Genomic DNA, 18960 nt, shown 5'->3' with positions numbered 1-18960 from the left:
TTAGAGAAGTGTATGTAACTCCACAGTATCTGGCTTCATGGTGTACACTGATCCTGCAGATTCACATGCTTGCTCACTGACCTTATGCATTCAGAACTTGCATAATTTTCTGGAGAAGGTGGCAAAGAGCATTGCCTGGAGCTCAATGTGGTATATATACTCTCTTTTCTGATCTTTAAATGAGCCAAGTGACCTGGCTATTGCTTGGGTGGGAAGTGCCTTTCCAGATGGCTGGCAGGGTCAAGTTTGTTATTTTCTGTGAGTATGGATCTGCTGAGGAAATATTTTTCAGCTCTGATTTGGATTTGAGATAAAGAGTCATATTCTGTCTTCTGCCTTTGCAGCTATGAAGCTTATGACTGCTCTTGTGAATGTTGCCTTAAACCTGAGCATTCATCAGGATAATACACAGAGGCAGTATGAAGCTGAGAGAAACAAAATGATTGGCAAAAGAGCTAATGAAAGATTGGAGCTGCTGCTTCAGAAAAGAAAAGAGGCAAGTGAAAAGATGAATTTTTTTTCCTGGTTCATGTGCATTCCCTCCAGCAGAAAGTCCAGGGTGGTCTATGACTTGAGTACCATAGTGAGAAACAAGAGATTAGTTCTGCAGTCCTGTTTGTGTGATCTCAAGCATATTACTTTGGCTACATTTTTAAATCTTTTTTGAACACTTTCAGTTGAGTTTGTAATCTGTTCTGCATGCACAGGATAATTTATATTCTCAGGCTTGTATATATAACCAGGCAGGAAGAAAATTAGTCTCAAGTTGTAAGTAGTAACTGTTTTGATTATGCAAAAACATTTTGAAAAGAGGATCAGGTGTAGTCCCTCACCACACTGCCCGTTTCTCCCTTTGATCACTGCAGTTATTACATAGTGTCTCATTAGTACTTCTTTTTGTAGCTACTTTCAAGAAACACTGGAGTGGGGGCTATAGCACCTGGTCTCAGGGAGAAGAAGCTAGGGGGACATTAAAGTCGCTTTTAGTAAGTACCAGTCTGGCATTAGGTGAGCAAAACCATTAGAAGGTTACTGTAATCATCCCTAAATAAAGTATTATATCCCAGGAAATTCAGTTTTAGAGTTGTAATTAAAAGAAATTTAAAGATGACAAGTAGAAAATGAATACATATACACCCAAACAGCCATAATCTGTAAAGATGCCATGTAAAACTCAGAAGATTGATTGAAAAATTGAAGTAAATATAACTTAGATTTAAATTTATTACTTCTAATATATTAGTCTTGAATATATTTCCTCCACCACTGTTTTATTCCATGGCAAATTAAGGATGTCTGGGTGCTTTACCTGTATGCACCTTGGACTCTTTTAGGTATAACTTTGACTCAAAATTGCTTGACTTTATAGTCTTTGGGGATAATTACAATTATGTATTTTTATTTTACCCCTGTGATCCGTAACACAATTTTATTTGGCTTTCATAATTCTTAAAAATCATGCATTAAGGTACAAAGAACAATCTCTTCTCCCCAAACTACAAGAGAAACCTTTTAAATTAAATATTAAATTCAACATCAGACTTAAAGCATTTTAAAAAGCAGAATTACTTTGTTAAAATAGCTGGAGCACAGTTTTTATTCCACATTTGTCAATTGTTGCTTTGAATTTCCAGAGAAGGACAAAGTCACTAATTACACTGATTAACTTGATTTAGTATCTCTGTGCCTATGGACATCCTCTATACTCATTCCTTCAGCTGTTCTTTTCAAAGTCTTTTGGAGATGCAGCATAGAATGGCTCTGGAGACACTTTGAAGCAACGATGCCCAGGCTAGCATGGGGCTGTGAAACCCTGACAGAAAAATGAGCATTTGGCAAACCTTAACTTTTCATGTGTATGTTCAGTCTCTCTCGTATCACTACTCATTAAAACTAATCAAAATGTTGCACAGGAGTAAGCCAGAGAGGAGTGGTAGTGATTGAATATGTCCTCAGATAGATGGTAGAGGAACCTAGATTTATTAGGTTTAGATGGCATAATGGCTCTGTGTAAGAATTCCTAACATAATGCAGTATATTTCCCGTGTTTACGCTGAATTTACAATACTATTCTGTGCTGGTGGTTTCTTAGTTGATTCTTTTGATGTAATACCATCATAGTAAACCCTCATAAGCACATACACGGGCATGTGTTTGTCTTCGTGAAGTTATATAGGGACAGTTCACAAGCTAAGTGTGGCAAATTAATCTGAAGTAGAAGAGATGGAACACTGTAAAAGTGTTTCATTCTCATGTCATCATCTATATACCTAACGTGAGAGCAGTGCGTGAAGGGCTATTCTTGTCAATGAGATTTTTCAACTAAACTGGATGATTTATGTAACAATCTGCCACAAAATAGAGGAATTTGTAGTTTAGTTGCTGCCATTAGTAATTCAAACTTTGTGTTTGTCATCCATTGCTTTTTGAGCCTCTCAAAATGCTTGCAGAGTCAAGAAAAGAATGTTTCCAGTATTTTTACTTAAATCTAAGGAGGGGTGTGTTAAGTCACTTTTGCATTGGTAGGAGCAGGAATCCCGAGACACAAATGCTCTCTCAAGATGCCTGAAGTTAAGCACTGAAATTCAAGTGCATGGCCTAGAAAAGTTGAAAGTGTAAAAAGCAATTAAAGTTTTGGAGAAAATTCATATTTTTTGAAGAATTGGTAATGCATTACTGAAACTAAGATACATTTGAGAATTGTATCTTTTAAATGTTAGCACACAGAAGTAAAAGGGATCTCACATGGACGTACTGAATCTCTGATTCTCCTTCTATACCAGCTCTGCCCCAGCACGTGGATCCCTGTGTCAGTTATGTAGCTGATAACTTACCAGGCTTATAGCAAGCTGTAAATTCATTATAGAAAGAGAGGGAGGAAGCTGTCCATGCTGTCCCTTCATCTATGCTGCTTAGTCTTGTATGGTACTGCTCTACTTCTCATTCAAAGAAATGTCAAAGTACACTTCTCCTCAGTATCTTAGCCTTCTCATGGCTCAAAGTTCAGTATCTCCTACCTCTTTTCTGTGGAGTGTTTTTAAAGTAATGATTCATACCCAGAGTTCTCCGGGAGCTTCCCCTTTCCCTTTCAGGACCTCACTAGTGTTTTAGAAGGCCTCCTGAGGCTTCTTGGTTCATTTCCATCCTCATTTTACTCCACAGTCTGTGCTAGGTTGTCTCTAGCCCCATGTTTCTCTGGATATTTGCCTGCCTGTAACCTGTGAAGTCAACCAATGGAGGTGTGGTTAGAAATTAACTCTCCCTTTGGGGTTATGTATTCTTGAACAAGCATTTAGTCTGTACATATTTGGGTTGAGCTGATGCTGAAAATAGTGTTTCTCCCAGAAAACATGTCGAAATATGCTTGTTTTGTGTACCATCCCTTTGGTATACACAGAGCTGGTGTGCACCCAGCTTTGTACGTAATCCCTTTTACTATGAAATTTATTTCTTTGGCAGATGTTTGACAAATTAGCCAAGAACACTCAATGCCTCTGTTTCCTCATATGCAAAATGACGGCAGCACCTCCTTATGTTTTAGGAAACGGGGAGACTTAATTTACTGAATTTTGCAAACTACTTTAGATCTTATCTGGAAGATACTGTAGAAATATTTATAAACATGGCTTGAAAAACATAAACCCCTAGGTGAAAGTGTTTATGAGCTCATGCTATACAGGAAGTCAAAACAGCTGATCACAATTCTGCCTCTGGCTTTAAGATGTTTTATCTGTTAAGTATACATGTCCATAATTATACATGTCCATAATTATACAGGTTTTATTATTTTATGCATACATGCACTCTGTACTAGCAAGGCTCTGTTTTGGTTTTCATAGTGAAAATGTGGAAAAATTTACATTCATATTTGTTGTGGTATTCTGCTTTGACATTAAGAAACACCTTGATGGAAGAATGATGGCTTTGAGTGTAGTAGCAGTCATGCTCCAAAAGATGATTGTATAAAATTGATGTAATCTTATTTAACAAAGATGCATTCTAGTGTAAATAAGTCATACTTATGTAGTTTAGTACAAAAAGCTGACAGTATGAGAAAATTTTGGTTGATTCCAAAATGTTTCTTCAGGATGTATTCACAGATTCATTGACACAAAGTAAGCTTTCCATGATGTGCTCATATTACACAGGAAATATTAAGTTTTTTTAAAAAACACTCTTATTTATAAAAACACACTTGTAACACCTTTTTCGTTTGGGTTTGGTTTGGTTTTCTGCCATCTAAGGCCTGGGACTGTATGTCAGTTGTGCTCCAATGTTAAGCCCACGTGCTCTGATTCTGGAAAGCTTCCTGGTTCAGAAACTCAGTTATCATGGGCGCTGAACTTAAAGCAACTTACACTCATATTTAAGATTGAGATAATCTTTCAGTACTTAGAGGGTATTACATTTTTCAGAGGAGATTCCTTATGTATAACCAGCTTTGTTTCTGCAGCTGTCATTCACTCACAATTCTATTTGTTTAACTATGACTGCAGGACTGCTGAAGTTACTGAACACATAGTCTACTTGTCTAAATTTCCGTAGCAAAAAAAATGATGACCACTTCAAAGGACTAATTTGAAACTAAATTAATTGATGTTTGTAGAGAATGTTAACTTTCTTCCATTAAGGCATTGCATATATATATGTATGTATATGCACACAATATAGGCATGTGCTGGAAAAGTAGAAAATGGTGAATCTATTAATACCTTTAATTAAGTGCTCTTCCATGGTCATCTAATGTTTCCCAATAAGGAATTGTAGAATATCAAATTAGAATAAGCAGTGATCTTTTATTTATTTTTGTTTTCTTTTTTGCAGCTACAAGAAAACCAAGATGAAATCGAAAATATGATGAACTCTATTTTTAAGGGTATATTTGTTCATAGATACCGGTAAGAAAACGCATGCTACAGCAGGATCTGCTAACAAAGTATAATCATAAGTAATGTCAAAGGCAGTTTCTGTGTTGATTTAAGTGTAACCCCTATTAACTGCATGGTAGAGCCACCCACACAACTTTATTTTAATTCAGTAAAACAGTTTTAAGGAATTGCGGGAGACATGGAATTTGAATCTTTGTCTTTTAAAAAGAAAAGTTGTCCAAGGTGGGAGCACAAACGTGACATATCTTAAGAATAATCAAATGGTCACTGTGTATCGTAAGAGGACAGTGTTGGGTTGTTGGGTACCTTTAGTCTGCATTTCCTTTTGTATGTCTTAAGTGTAGACAGCAAATGCCTGATGTTTCCACCATATATGCTTTAGCCACAACTTCAACTTTGTTTTAGGCTTTTTCCTCCTTAAATTACATAAGGGCAATCAAACCCCTTAATTCCAGTTAACATGTATTTTTTGTTTGTTAATTGTTTTGGACATTTGCAGCAAGACCTTTACCAAGTTATTGTGGTGGTAGCACAGTTTTTTAATAGTCACTATGCTATGTCTTGTGAATACAAACCCACAGCAGGTTACGTATATTCATGTGCACGTGTGAATGTACACAAGCATGCACTTCTACTTACTGTAGAATTGCACAACCAGTAGATTTGAACTGGTGCATGCTATTTTGGAGTATGGTTTATCAGAGAGCAGTAGTCTTTTAAAATAGATTTAGGGTTGTTTTGCATCAAAAAATACCTCAGAGCATCTGCAGCATCTTGGTGAAACCAGCTCTTTAAATGTTAATTGACTTATCGAAGTCAGAAGATAAAATTCAAGGATACTAAACTATGCAATTAACCTTTCAGATCTAAGTTCTGGTTTAAAACTTTACCATTTATAAAATTTTTCAGACAAATGGCAGGAAACAAGAAAGGGTGTATGAGAAGAGGGTTAGAATGTGAAGAGGAACCCATAGTTCAGGTGGGCAGGGGTATTATTGTAATTACGGAGAAAAGCATGCAGGAAACCTGGAAGGGGCCTGTGCTAAGAAATACGGGAGTGCGAACAGCACAGTGGAGTAGGACCGTGTCTCTTCTGTACCCAAGCATGATGCTTGCAAGAGTTTATAGCAGTACTGGGAGCATCTCTCCAAGGAGATCAGAGGTAACAGCAAAAAGGGGTCTTTTAAGAAGGTCATTTAAGAAGGGGTCCTTTAAGAAGGCAAGGGATCTAAGTATAGTGATTGCTCACAAAAGAACCTCTTTTTCCTGTGTGCATATGTCACACTTCTCTCTTTCTTCAGACCTTGTATCCTTATTCTGTCCCCCCACACCAGTGAGACAACTTCATTTGCTATCCATTTGTTTCTTCCCGTATGAGGAAGTCATGGACGGGCGATGGTAAACTGAGAGGGTCTGAAAGATCGGAGAGGAAATGGAATTGGTCAGTAAGCCTTGAGCGACATGGCAACAGAAGGATGGTATGCAGTCAATGTGTAATTAGGATATTAGCTCAGTGTAGCACTCACCCGATTTTGTTAGAAAGCAGCTTCTATGGTGTGTAGGCAATAAAGAGATTAAATGCAAAGAGTTTTTCCATTTTTTCCCCCTTCAGAATTTAGTGTGTTGTATCAAACAAGAAGTTGCTTTAAAATATTTTCCTAGTAGCTCATGCTTTTGTGTGCAGTTGGAAAAATACCTTTTGATGGTCTGCATGCTGTTTCTTTTTCTTTCTTTCTTTCTTTCTTTCTTTCTTTCTTTCTTTCTTTCTTTCTGCTCCTTTTGTAACCCTGGTTTCTTTTCACGCCTCCTGCCACCATTAGTAAAGGCCTGATTCTGCTGATATTGCTATAACAAAGGAGAGGCCAAATAAAAAACTCTGCTTGTCCATGCCCTGAAGAAAGATGCCCAGGCTGACACTGTTAGAGCACTGAAGAATTTGCTGAAATTGGTCAAGGAGTGGTGTGCCCTGAGCAGGGTGGGTGGCACCACTTCTGCCACTGTTTAGAGAGGGTCAGAAGGAGTAAATGCTTCCTAGTCTGCCCCCAAGAGCCACTTTGTGAGGAATCATCATCTCTCTGGCTTCCATAACTTCTGTGAAGCTCTTAATAGAGTTTGTTACAACATATATCATATTTGGATATGAGTGATCTGTAGGCAACAGAGAACATAGATTCAAATTTCTGCAGTCACATATGTGCAAGAGCATAGAGGGGAAAAAAGTACCTCTATTAAAAACAGCTAATTGAAGATAAAACCATGGCCAGAGGGGAGAAAAAAGGAAAGGATTCCAAACTTTTATCTGCTTCCATAATGTTTCTTAAGCAGTCCTTCTCTCAAATAGTTGAAATTATTTATAAACTTGACATCCTTTTACAGTCCTTAACCCATGCACCAGTGGTAATGATTTCAAAAGAATGTTATTTTAATTATTCCCAGAGAAGAAATCCCTTTCCATAATATGATTCAGACTCTGCCACAGTGATTCATGCTTAATGACCTTTGTGACTTAAATAGCAAGTCCTTGATCTAAACAAAAAGCCTCCCCAAACTGTTTCGTTCAGAATGTAGCTGTCTTCCTACTAGTAAGCTAGGCTTGCAGTGAGGTTACATCATCTTTCTGTAGATTGTTCCAATTTATTGGAAGATTTCAATGCTCACTTCTCACATTTAAAAAAAAAAAAGTTTTGCAGAAATAGCTACACAGTTTCCTAGGTGTACTGTTAGTCTGGTGTTAACAGCAGATTAGGTCAAAAATTTATAAACATGCAGGAGATGTACCAACCTGATTGCATATTTCCATATCTCTTTCCTGAATCACTTTTTCTGACTGTCTTCGTGTTGCTTTGTGACATATTTGGTTGTCTGTTATTTTTTTTAATCGTCTCTAAAACTGAGAGTTAGCATCAAAGGGGAGATGTAAGAGCAAAGAGTCAAGTTACTGAGCTTATGGTGGTAAGTATAAAAGCAGCAAGGATGACAACTGTGGTAAATAGGACTGCAGGGCCATGAGGGTAATCAGACTCTGGAACAGATTGTCCACAGAGACTGTAGAATATCTGTCCTTGGAAATACTCACAAATTGATTGTACAAGGCATGTGTAGGGGCTTGGATATGGTGATATTCAGAGGTCCTAATCTCAACCAGGTTTGTGTCTGTATGAGTCTAATACTTTTGGTATGTCGAAATGAGATACTGTATACTGGTAGGTGAGGGATCTTAAAGGTAACCCTTCTTTTTTGGTTTTTTTTTTTTTTTCCTGAAGTTAAGCTGAAAATTACTTGCAGGATATGTGTATATTTAAAAAAAAAAAGTGTATATTTAAAAAAAAAAAGAGGGAGGGGAGGCCTGTTTCTTCAATTCGTTTGTATTTGCATATCAGAGATTACTTTGAGATTATTGCCACATAACTTCTCAGATACAACAAGTATTTACAAAATGCCCATCGCTCTCAAAAGTTATTTGAGATTTTGTTGTTGCTACTTCCCTGCTCTTGACTTAGCAATGTGGGTCTGGACACATTTCCCATTCAGAAGGTTGGATTCCTGCTTCATAATATCTTTTTGTTTTGAATGCTCAAAGAGCTTTTCCTCCAGACATGAATGTCCAGCAAAACAGAACTATTACAGTTTAAACTTCTGGCAGACCTGAATGGTGATCCTCAGACTGATGGTCATGATGATTTTGTGAATTTGTGCAATGCAGTGAGCCTATCCTGAGGTATTATTTTGGCCATACTGATAATTAAGGTAAAACTTGCCAAATGCAAATGACATCTTTACAGAGAAGATGCTTCTGCCTCCCTCCAAGCTACTCCTTTCCCTCCTACTGAGTAAACAGGATGATGGTGACAAGTTGCATGCGAGTTCCACTCTAGGAAACAAGAGTGTTGCATGAAAACAAGGGAGAGGGGACATTAGATGGAAGTCTGGTGAGGAAGCAGGTAAGATACTGAGAGGAGCAAAAACCAGTCATCACAGGGAAATGAAAATCCAAACAAAACCATAGGAAAATCCTTTTCCCTCCCCCTAAATGTATTATCCTAAGGAGGTAAAACACATATCTTAGGTGGCAAGAAAATGCATTACGTTTTTATGTATGTTGAAAAAACAGATAGAAATTACCGAGACCATTTGTCACTTACAGGCATAAAAAAAGAGAAAGGCAAAAAGTTGCATCTTTGTGTTTGAATGAGTTTTACCTTAATATTGAGTTTAAAAACACACACCGCTCCCTTGCCTCCAAAGCCATGTATCATATTTCATATAAGCAAAGGTGTTAGTATGGTAAGTCTTTGAGAAACACTGGTTTTAGAGATAGGTAGAGCTACATCTTGAAATTCAAGTCATACCTTCAAACACTAAAATTCCTTGGTCTGGCAAGAATGTTGGATAATCAGCTTAGCAACACATTATTGAAATAGCTATGTAAGTAGCACTCTGTGTAGAATTACTTAGAAATGGGAGTGCTGCTTACCAACCCCTCCTGGGAGTGGGATATGCAGCGAAGAATCACCAGAATTTTTCAAAGTGAGCTCTACGTGCTTAGATTCTTACCCTTCTTCCCCTATGGGGTCCTAATTCAGCTCCAGAGATGAGAGAGTTGTAGAAAGAAGTAGAAAAGACATTTTGTCCAATCCTTTTTATAACTAAATCTTCAAAATGTTTAGAAACAGCCAAGCAGCCCAAGAGACAGGCATAGTTTGGTCCAATTGGCAATCATATATTATTGTAGAGCTGCACCATTTCATGTCCCTTGACTGGGAATTTGAGATTCCATCTCAAAGAACACCAGAGGCAGGTGAATGACCCTCATTTCTGTCTTTGTTGGAAAGTTTTCTCATAGATTAACTCTTATTCCAACCCACTGACTTGAAACTTCTTATCTTTTTTTTTCTGCTCATATCCAGTTTGCGTGTTGAGTAATACCGTGTTCTTCTGAAGGTTAGCTATAGTTCTCTGTCTTAAGAGCAAGATGTGAGAATCAACAACTCCAGTAGTTGTATTAGCCAAGCAAACATGGAATAATAGTGTAGTCAGGCATCCTTTAGGAGCTTCCAAGAAGTCTTGAAGTAGTTAAATGCTCTGCTAGTCATCTCCATCTTCTGCACTGGTGTTTTCCCTCAACACTGGTAATGCTTTAAGGACTTAAGCATCCATTTCAGTGCAGATAAGCCAGGTTAGCTTAAACTGCTTTTTGGTCTCGATTAGCCTAAATGAGTTTGTGATCAAATGGACTGAGAGAGTCCAGGGGTTGCAACTGGCAACTGCTCCAGCAAGACATACCAGTCTCCACCTGACACATCCCAGTTATCTATTAGAGACTCTATGTTTCAGGGTCCTAAGTACTTTTGACCTTAATCGAAATACTTGAGTGTAATTTAGCATGAAATATATGCTAAAGTGGCACTTTTGAGGATTGTTTCCCCTGAAACAATCAACTAGTAAAACAATAGTGACACTTTTTGCTGTGGTTTGTCCTGAGTTTTATGGGCCTGCATTGTCAACCCAAAATTTTAAAAGGAACAAGTGAATTTCTTACCTGATCTCCCTTTGTCAAATCTCTTTACAAAGTTGCATCATGGCAGGGGGTCTCTTTACTAAGAGTAGTATAGGTTTCGAATTTTACTGCGAATAGTTCACTGTTTTCCATTCATCACATAGAAATTACTTTGCAGCTTGTGCTGAAAAGAATGTTAAATATATTTTATGTTTAATATATTTTTATTTATAGATGCAGCATTAGTTTTGGTTTCTCCACTGTACTAGATTCTGTTCCTTTCTAGAAGCATTTGGCAAGTAATGTGAACTTACGTCACTAGTTTGTGATAATGAATAATGCACGAATTACTCCAGAAGTACTTGTAGTGCTGCTATGATTAGTATTAGTGTCATCCACAAATAGCGTATATTTAAAAAAATTCTTAGTGACTTTAAGAAGAAGTTAAAATACACTTAAGTGTGTAAAAAATTATAAGAAAAGAATTATAGTTTAATAACAAGCAATTGATCACAGGTATAAAGGCTCTTTGGCTGTGTTGTGTTTGATATAGCACATATGGGCATGGAATCTGTATTAGTGATTCCTGCAAGAAGACAAATTATTATTATTGGTAATAAAGTTACCTGGAAGATGGTGGTGGACTGGGAAATTGGTGTCTCACAAATTCTTGTGCCTCTCCAGCAATCTGAGTCTGTTTGCTAGTCAGTCTCAGCCTTATGCATGATTCTTTCGCATTTTCAATTATACTGAAGATGATAAATTTTATTATACTAAATCTTGTAATTAGTTGAATAGCTTTATTTTTCTTTTCTTTTTTTTTTTTTTTAAATTAAATATAAATAGGAGCTTGGAGTGGGTGTTTGTGCATAGTTCCTAGGGATCCCTGAGAAGCTTTTGAATCAAGAATCAATTTTTCACTGTCTGCCTAGGGAAGCTTGAATGCATTCTTACAGAAAAGACACATTTTCCTGATTTTTGGCTGGCTGTGCTGCATGGTTAAATAGCTGTTGACACTTGGGTTCTTTTTGAGTTTGCCATTAAATCCTTCCAAAATGCTTCACAGTTAGTAAATTTATAAGGTGGTGAAATAACCTACTTGGAAGCAAGGAGTCAGGCTGTCATCCCCTTGTGGAAATGTCTTCATGGCTACTTTGTGTTGCTGCATATGTAGCTCCTCTTTTTTTTCTTAATTCATACTTACCAGTCTTTTAGATTGTTCTTTAAGTCTTGCATTTTGATTCCTTCTACCTATATTTTGTTTTAAAAATAGTTTTAAAATAATTCCATGAAAGAGAATTGCTAATCTAGTTTAATGTGAAGTAATATATGATTAGACATACTATAGATGAGAATATGTTCATAGTTTTAATTAAAACTTGTCTTCATTGTGGCTGCATTCCCCATAATAAATGCAGTTTTTTTAGTGCAAACACTTGAATGTAATATTTTAGCACATTCATCCTTACAGTATCTAATATCCCCAGTAGGAACAGTTTATTTAATGCCCTACTCTGCTTGTCTACATCATGGATCGACAATTACCTTGCTTTTGAGGTTGTAGAGTCTTCAGGGAGTTTGACAGACCAGTTTTAATGATTCCGTTTGGAAATCGATAGAATCAGTGTGTTTCACGTAGGCAAATAGAGACAATGATAGTGGTTTGATGGAGTTCTGACAAATTTCCCCCTCACATTCATACATTAGCTTTAAATGCATGTTTTATGCTGTTACATCAGTACAGTTTCCTTCTTATAATTTGAAATTGAATGAGAAAAACAGAGACTTGACTGTAGAAGTGTCACATCTAGTCACGTATGATACTGCAAGTGATTGTTGTGTTCATGTAGCAACTGTAGTTTTCACCTTGGTGTCTGGAAGATCATATACAGTAGAATGGCACCTATTGAGGTGGACCAGTTTGAAGGTTGGAAGTACATTGGCAGTTACAGACTGTGGAGTAATCACAGTTTTGTTACACTATTTTGTGTGTGTGAACTTGTACAGTAAGTACCTGGAACATAAGATCGAGTGCATTTTATTGATATTTTGTAAAATTGAAGACTTTGGGAAAAATGCAGTTTCCCTTATTTTGCCATTATTCTCTTGCTTGAAGCCTGAAATGTTAAAATTTTTTTTCATAGATTAGATTTCATTTTTGGGCTCTGTTGGTGCCATTTTAGAATTAAATTGATGTTTATTACTTTGCCAAAAATTTTTTTTATAAAAATACAGAACAAGAGTCTCAATTATAAGCAAGACCAGTGTTTGCAAAGCACCAGACATTCCCTTCCTCTGTACAGTGGCTCTTTATGTTCCTCTTGTATTACAGCTGAAATTTCGAGCTGTGAAGCAGTGCCAGCTGGAGTGGCACAAGCGATTTCTCATAGTAACAGATGTCTCGGAGATGAAATTACTAAAGGGCCAGATGGCCCCAATCCCTTTTCCTGTTGTTTAGCCGTCGTTCATTATTAGTAAATATGCCATGCTCTATGTCAGTCAAGCAGGAAAGTGCCAATCAGATTGAAATCATTTCCATCCCTGATCTCTTTAGATGATCTCTCCAGACAGTTTCCTGCTGCCCCTCCTCAATAAGCAGCTGATAATTCTGCCTGAGATATGTCTTTGCCTCTTCCATCACTTGCAACAGTCAGAATGTAGAAAAAAAAGCAAGAAAACTGGAAGAAACCAGTGTTGAAATGTAAACATTCTCCTGGGTTTTGTATAGGGGCTTTCATGCAGTGCATGAAACAAGATCTGTTTATGTACTAAATTCCATTCTGCCCCTCTGGCAGGCTCCTTTGGTTAAACCAAGTAACTTTTTCCACCTTGCAGTTGTTCTACACCTCTACCTGGAAGAGTCAAGGCTGCTAAGCAAATGTCAGTGACGGTGTTTCAGAAATTATTGTCTAGAGGAGGTTTGTAGATTGGATTCATAATTCCATTTGAAAACATGGAGGTAAAAGATGGAGTAATAGACTAAGACGCAAACTGGGATGAGAATTTGAGATAATGGAAATATCATATCTAAATGTAGAAATATTGAAATTATTGGATAATTCAGTGAGTTCAGGGACATAAAGGAACAGAAGATCACTGAGACAGCAGTGAGAACAATGACAGGCCCCAGTAGTGAAGTTCGTCAAAAGTAAAAGCAAAATATAACAGCTAGGGAAGTGAGAATGAGAAGTAAATGGTGTGTGTCTCTAAGCTGGTTAATAATTTTTCTTTTCTTTTTTCCTTATTAGTGATGCTATTGCTGAGATTAGAGCTGTCTGTATTGAAGAAATTGGTGTCTGGATGAAAATGTACAGTGATGCCTTCCTGAATGATAGTTATTTAAAATATGTTGGCTGGACACTACATGACAGGGTAAGTATTGTGTATTACTGTAGATAGCAGAGTGTACTGTAAGTTGCTGGTATTATACTACCCAAGACATGTTTAGTATTCCATCTTTGATTTGTAAAGAGATTGTTCTTTTTCTTTCTTGCCTGGTATTTATCTTTCAGCCAGCTTATTTCAAGCTATTCACTTAAATTAGGATACAGTAGTCTCAAACTGCACGCTTGCTTCATCTGCTTTTTGTGTTTTCAATCTCTGTTAGAATATCTTAATAGAAATGTTTCCATGGTGCTTTTCTTCTGATTACAAGAGAAAAACAAGTCTCCTCAGGTCACCCCTGAGAACCTTTGTGTCTGAAGCAGAATGAAAAAGAGATTTCCAGATGTGTCTTCCATTTACATTGCCCAATAGTTAGAGAAAACATCTCTGGGTCCCGAACAGATGCTGCTGGCTCCACAACTAGTGGAATTCTTATCAATTCATTTTCCCTTGAAGAATCTCTTCAAGGTTCTCTTTAAATTTTTCTTCAAAAAATTGTTGAAACATCAGGTGGAATCAAAAAGATTTATATCCGGAGGTTCTTTCCCATCTCACCGCAGTTCTTCGTACTGATGCTGCATGCCTCTGCTGGGTGGCAACAGGCCTAAGTACTTCTCAGTTCCTGCAGGAGAACGCTAATAGAACAGGACTTTGCACTTCTGACTGTATGGGGTGTTTGTACACAAGGCTGCAACTGGGACTAGTCGTCCTCCCATTCTCCCCAAAACTCTACTAGAAACACTTGTTTTACACTTGTAAGTTCTTTCCTTATCCAAAAAAACCAAATGAGACCTACCTATACTGTTGAAATGCTCATTAAACTCCAGCATCCTGATACAGACTATTCTTTTTCTCTAGGAGCACTGCTGGAAAAAATTAAAAGTTTGCAAGTTCATTCTGATGACTTGCATAACTGGTAGATAAGAGCTGATTCTTTAAAAACATGATTTCTTCGGTAACTTCTGACAGCGTATTAACATTGAAGATACGACTCAGTCGCTCTTTTGCTGAAGTCTGAACAAGATCAGTTATAAAGATGTTAGCTTTCGCTAAGAAAGGAAGTTAGCTGCTGCTGGTTCTTTTGCTTTAGCTATAGCTGACAAGGATCTGTATCTTACCTTGATCTGGACCAGCAATTTACTTGTTAAGAGTATCCTGTATGCTTAGAGACTAGATAGGTGATATCTTTCCTCTCTAAACCTGCAGTTCTCAAACTTTTACTTTACAAGCTTTCCCCAAACTTTTACATTACATCTCATTGTTACAAAACTTGATTAGGAGGAAGATCCTGCTTACTGCTACGATCAACCGTGACCACTGTTTACTCTAGAGACACTACACTTCCTATCGTTAAAGCTCGGACATGGAAACATGGCCATCACCGTGCTTTGAGGGGCAGAGCTGCTGCTCCATCTGTGTACCTAATTTTTAGCATCGATGTGCCTCACTAGTAGGCATGCTTGAGGAGATGGAGATCAGTGCTTCAAGTTACCAAATCAGTGGGGAGGTCAACTGAGGGTGGGAGGATTAGGATTTTAGGTGTATTGGAGGGCTCTTAATTAAAAATAAATTATCCCTTGAATAATTGCAGTGGATTTTTTGGAGCACATTCTAATCCTAGCAGAACATTTCCACAAAGTAGCACTTCCAACCAGAGAGCCGAATCTCATAGCATTGCACTTCGCAGCTTTCAGTCCCCTTCTAATATCTGTGAAGTCCAGCCATTTCTCACATAACTCCCTTTAACCATCTGTGAAATGCAGCCATTCCTCACGGCACTGTCTGTGACTGGTGTCAGCTTCTCACACCATTATCTGTCACATCCAGCAATTTCTCATGTCATGTCCAATATTTTCTCACATCCTCTTCAGTTACCTTAACCTCAGGCCAGAGTCTAGTCATCTGCCTGCAGCCTTAACATACATTTTTACCTCAGCTTTTTAAAAATTAATATGTTCTTTCATATCAGACAAATTTTAAATTACAGTTTTATGGTAAAAAAAAATGGTTTTCCATCTGGACCAGATACAGAAGAATTCTATCAGGCTACTCTCCTGTCTCCGCTTGCTTTGTAATATTTATCGTTGCCGGCCTCAGAAGTGCCTTGGGGTTCTTAGTCTTTAAATCATTAGCTAATCTGTTTAATATCCTGATATACATGATATGTGGTATTTTTTATTGATGTAGCGTATGTTTAATGTATAGAGTGAGAGAGATTGTAAGAATAGAGGAAGAGGCGGGTGAGCAATGTGTCAAAGGATGAAAAGGGAGAGAATGGAGAGAAAGACACATTTGGGGAGGCACAGAAAGGAGGAAGGAAGTACAATGGGAAGAATAAAGATGGAATAAGAGCCAATTAAAAATGCAAACACTCCAAAAGTACAAGATCCCATAACAGCGTGGTTTTCATTGGCACTACCTGAAAAACTTGCCAGCCAGTACCCAGGTTTCTTGATTTTGCTTTGCTTTGATCAGGAGATAATTTTTGCTATGATCAGTACTTAAAATATTGAAAAAATGAAGGCTGAGGCAATAGTCATAAGGTATTTCCATTTCATATGAACAGAAGTCACCCCAAAATGGTTAACTTCTCTGGAAGCTTGCTACTACAAAAAAGAGAGGCGGCAGCAGTACAAGAGATTCATGAGCAGTTTCATATTCTACTTCAGAAGACAAACAAAGTAAACCACAGGGAAGCCACAGTTCTTACACTTCTTTGTAGTAGCTCCAGTGTAGTCTTTCAGAGGTAGGATGCAGAAGTTTAGTTCTCTGCTTCAGGAAATCTGTATATATTGTATGTTAATCCTGCCTCTTTCCCAGATTTCAGATGAATGTCTATAGGGCTTTTTGGTTTTTTCTATAGATTACTTTCTCATTTGAATGTGGGTTTCTAGTTCTGCCTTTCTCTCCTTTTAAGCATCTTTCTCATTCCCGTGGATCTGGGAGCATAAATTAAAAATATCTAAAACTATAATTGCATTTGCATTTACTTAGAAAATGGCAAGCTTTTCCTTTCAGATACATTCTTTCTGTCTGTAAAGCCTACATGTGACTACACAATTTATAAACTAAATTTAATTGCATTAAAAAAAACCTCTTAAAAAAAAAGTGTGAAATCAGACTGTCCAGTCTTAATTTTCGCCTGCCTCATTGATGCATGCAACTGTTTTGAAACCTTAATTGTGTCTAGATACCTAGACAAACATGGTTCTTAAACCAGTTCCTAACACATAAGAAAATGCCTTTTCCTTCTTTGCATGCCTCTACTTATTGTCTGTTTCTGTGCAAGGTGTGAACCCAGGTCCTCTGGAACAGATGGTGTTTGAATACTTCATCGTGATGGCATCCTAACTTAAAAGGATGAAAAAATACAGTTTGTTTTTGTTAAGATTATATAGAAACTGAAATTATAGTTTTTCTGAACTTCTGAATGTTTATATAATTTCCTTGTTTTTTTGAAAGCTTGAGAAAATTTAAAAAAAAAAAAAATCTCAGATGATACACAGTATCTTCATAAATGGTATTGAGTGGGCCTGTGCAGAGAGAGCACAACTGCTTGCTCCTGCCAGGAGTACTCCTGCCATAGGTACTAACATGCTGCAGGACATTTTCATCTGTTTCTCTCTGGCAGTACAATTATTTCTGTCATTAGGCAGCAGATTACTTCAAAACACACCACCCTGGAGCATCAAAATGTAACACAGTATATCACAGTCATCCCATAAACTGTGAGATTGAAGATACCCAGTAATTTAGGTCATTTTTCTACACAAGAGAAAAAACACCAAACAGTGCAGTCTGCAGAAATATGGTAGGGCAAAAAGCTGAGTAAATTAATTATCTACTATTAAAATCTGATAAATTTAAAAAAAAAAAAAAAAAAGGCAGAATACCCTTAGCCACCAAAAAAGAATTGGAAAAATCCAAAAGAAGAAACATGAAGTGTGAAGAGAGAAATGGCTTTGCTGGCTCTCTTGGTCACCCACCTTCTTAAAAAAATATGTAAAACACTGTTTCTGCGGCCTCAAAGACTCATCATCTCTGTGTGATCTAAGCCTTCGTCTGGTGTGTGAGCTGACACATAGCAGTGCCACTTAAATTACCATTTCTGGAGCTGTGCTATCCCTGAACGTTAAGAGAAGTCTGGTTCTCGTTGAGAGGTCGCAAACTAGTACTCACAAGTATTAACTGTATGGAACATTAATAAGAATCTACGTTGGCTCGGTGCCAGGCTGCAGATCACTGTGAGACTTACACAAGAGTTACAGATTGCTGGTTTGAGTCCATCAGGGTGGATTCTTTTTCACAGGTCTGCCATATTAAAGAGAATTTTGAGTAGAGCATGACTCTCCCAGACAAACGTAGACTACCCCACACTGCTGGCATATGAAGGGTGTATATTTTTTCTGCTTCATTAGCAGCGGTAACAAATTTTTGCTCAAAACTCAGAAGTGTCTGGAGAATATGACAAATGTCTGTCATGTAACAGTGTTGATAAACATTTGATGTTTTTGTTTTCAGTTCTAATTTCAAAATGTAAATAAAAGTATTAACAATTAAGTATTAATGCAAAGCATTTCTCATATTCATGAAAAGGAATTTTATATAATACAAATATAGAAACAATTATCTTAAAATGCTTTGAGAGAAGGGGAATTACAGGAATAATTAGACTGGAGAAAGAGGCATGCATAGAACTGATGACAGTATGGATGAATTCAGGATTCTGCAATAATCAAGTGTCACAATTTTAAATTGGACAGAACCCTAAGTTCTAAAATATATTTCTCTGGAAGATGAAACTCAGGAGAATGAAAGGTCTCAGTTGTTAGAATGCTGATAAAGCAAATATGTTGTCCATTATTTACTTAGAAAATGGCAAGGTTTTCCTTCCAGATACGTTCTGTCTGTCTGTAAACTGTAAAGCATACATGTAACTACACAAAAATAGCTGGGAAGCGATGCTCGTTTCCTGTAACAGATTTAAAGCTATTGCATGGTCGCAGATATTTGCTGCCTTAGGTTGACTCATACTCACTATGAACTTCAGCTCAGAATTGCAAAAACTCTGGCTAAAATATAGCCTGGGAAATATTTTTGCTTATTCCTTTCCTGTTGAAAGCAGAGTTCACTATATATCTGCAGTGTTTCTCAGAGACAGTCATATTTTCTAAAAAACCCTCTAGTGTT

At 37.3% G+C, this 18960-nt stretch overlaps 1 protein-coding gene across 3 annotated transcripts in view; it reads left to right on the top strand.

Moving 5' to 3' along the window:
* The window catches only part of STAG1 (STAG1 cohesin complex component), a 195052-nt gene that overhangs the window by 113049 nt on the left and 63043 nt on the right, over window positions 1–18960 (top strand). For all 3 annotated transcript variants that reach the window (XM_075760799.1, XM_075760801.1, XM_075760800.1), the window contains exons 8-10: window positions 345–496; window positions 4825–4898; window positions 13635–13758. In XM_075760799.1, coding sequence (XP_075616914.1) covers window positions 345–496; window positions 4825–4898; window positions 13635–13758 — 350 coding nt within the window. The remainder of the gene's footprint in view (window positions 1–344; window positions 497–4824; window positions 4899–13634; window positions 13759–18960) is intronic.

The sequence above is a fragment of the Balearica regulorum genome, chromosome 9, assembly GCF_011004875.1.
Source record: "Balearica regulorum gibbericeps isolate bBalReg1 chromosome 9, bBalReg1.pri, whole genome shotgun sequence".
NCBI classification, from domain to species: Eukaryota; Metazoa; Chordata; class Aves; order Gruiformes; family Gruidae; genus Balearica; species Balearica regulorum.
Note: the sequence above shows the minus strand (reverse complement) of the source record. Positions and strands in the feature narration are given on the sequence as shown.